The sequence below is a fragment of the Penaeus chinensis genome, chromosome 23, assembly GCF_019202785.1.
Source record: "Penaeus chinensis breed Huanghai No. 1 chromosome 23, ASM1920278v2, whole genome shotgun sequence".
Classification (NCBI taxonomy): Eukaryota; Metazoa; Arthropoda; class Malacostraca; order Decapoda; family Penaeidae; genus Penaeus; species Penaeus chinensis.
Window position 1 is genome coordinate 15,067,125 of NC_061841.1, and position 1,014 is coordinate 15,068,138.

General features: G+C 75.0%; 1 protein-coding gene across 1 annotated transcript in view; it reads left to right on the top strand.

Moving 5' to 3' along the window:
* LOC125037672 (insulin receptor substrate 4-like) overlaps window positions 1–1,014 on the top strand; it is a 17,728-nt gene continuing 16,714 nt past the window's right edge. The window contains exon 1 of the mRNA XM_047630868.1: window positions 1–111. Within this exon, the coding sequence (XP_047486824.1) occupies window positions 1–111 (111 nt within the window). The remainder of the gene's footprint in view (window positions 112–1,014) is intronic.

Here is a 1,014-nt window from a genome sequence, read left to right on the forward strand (position 1 = left end):
ATGCTTGCATTCCCCAACTCGGAGCTCACGGCCCAGTTTCCTTTCAAGGGATTATACCAAACCCAAGTCACATTCCAGGGATTCGAACGAGCACCGGGCCGTGAGCAAGATGTAAGTGTGTTGTTTACCTGTTCATTCCACGGCGTCAGATGGGTTTACGTCCAGGCACCGATTTTCGTAATTCTTCTTGAGAGACAGGAAGAGAGAAAGAAAGAGAAGGGGAGAGGAGGAAAAAGAGAACAGTGTGAGGCAGGGAGAAAGAGAACAGTGAGAGGCAGGGAGAACAGAGAGGAAGAGACGAAATGAGAGCGAGGAGGAAGAGGAGCAGGAAAAGAGAGGCTGAGAGAAAAGAGAATGTGAAAACAAGGAGATCTGGAAAGGGCGGGGGGGGGGGGGGGGGGGGGGGGGGGGGGGGGGGGGGGGGGGGGGGGGGGGCGGGGGGGGGGGGGGGGGGGGGGGGGGGGGTGGGGGGGGGGGGGGGGGGGAGGGGGGGGGGGGGGGGGGGGGGGGGGGGGGGGGGGGGGGGGGGGGGGGGGGGGGGGGGGGGGGGGGGGGGGGGGGTGGGGGGGGGGGGGGGGGGGGGGGGGGGGGGGGGGGGGGGGGGGGGGGGGGGGGGGGGGGGGGGGGGGGGGGGGGGGGGGGGGGGGGGGGGGGGGGGGGGGGGGGGGGGGGGGGGGGGGTGGGGGGGGGGGGGGGGGGGGGGGGGGGGGGGGGGGGGGGGGGGGGGGGGGGGGGTGGGGGGGGGGGGGGGGGGGGTGGGGGGGGGGGGGGGGGTGGGGGGGGGGGGGGGGGAGTGGCGGGGGGGGGGGGGGGGGGGGAGGGGGGGGGGGGGGGGGGGGGGGGGGGGGGGGGGAGGGGGTGGTGGGGGGGCGGGGGGGGGGGGGGGGGGGGGGGGGGGGGGGGGAGGGGGGGGGGGTGGGGGGAGTCAGGAGGAAGGACAAAATGGAGAAAGAGGAAGGGGAACGGGAAAAAGAAGACAGGGAGGAAGAGCGAATGGATGAGGATGGAGAGGAG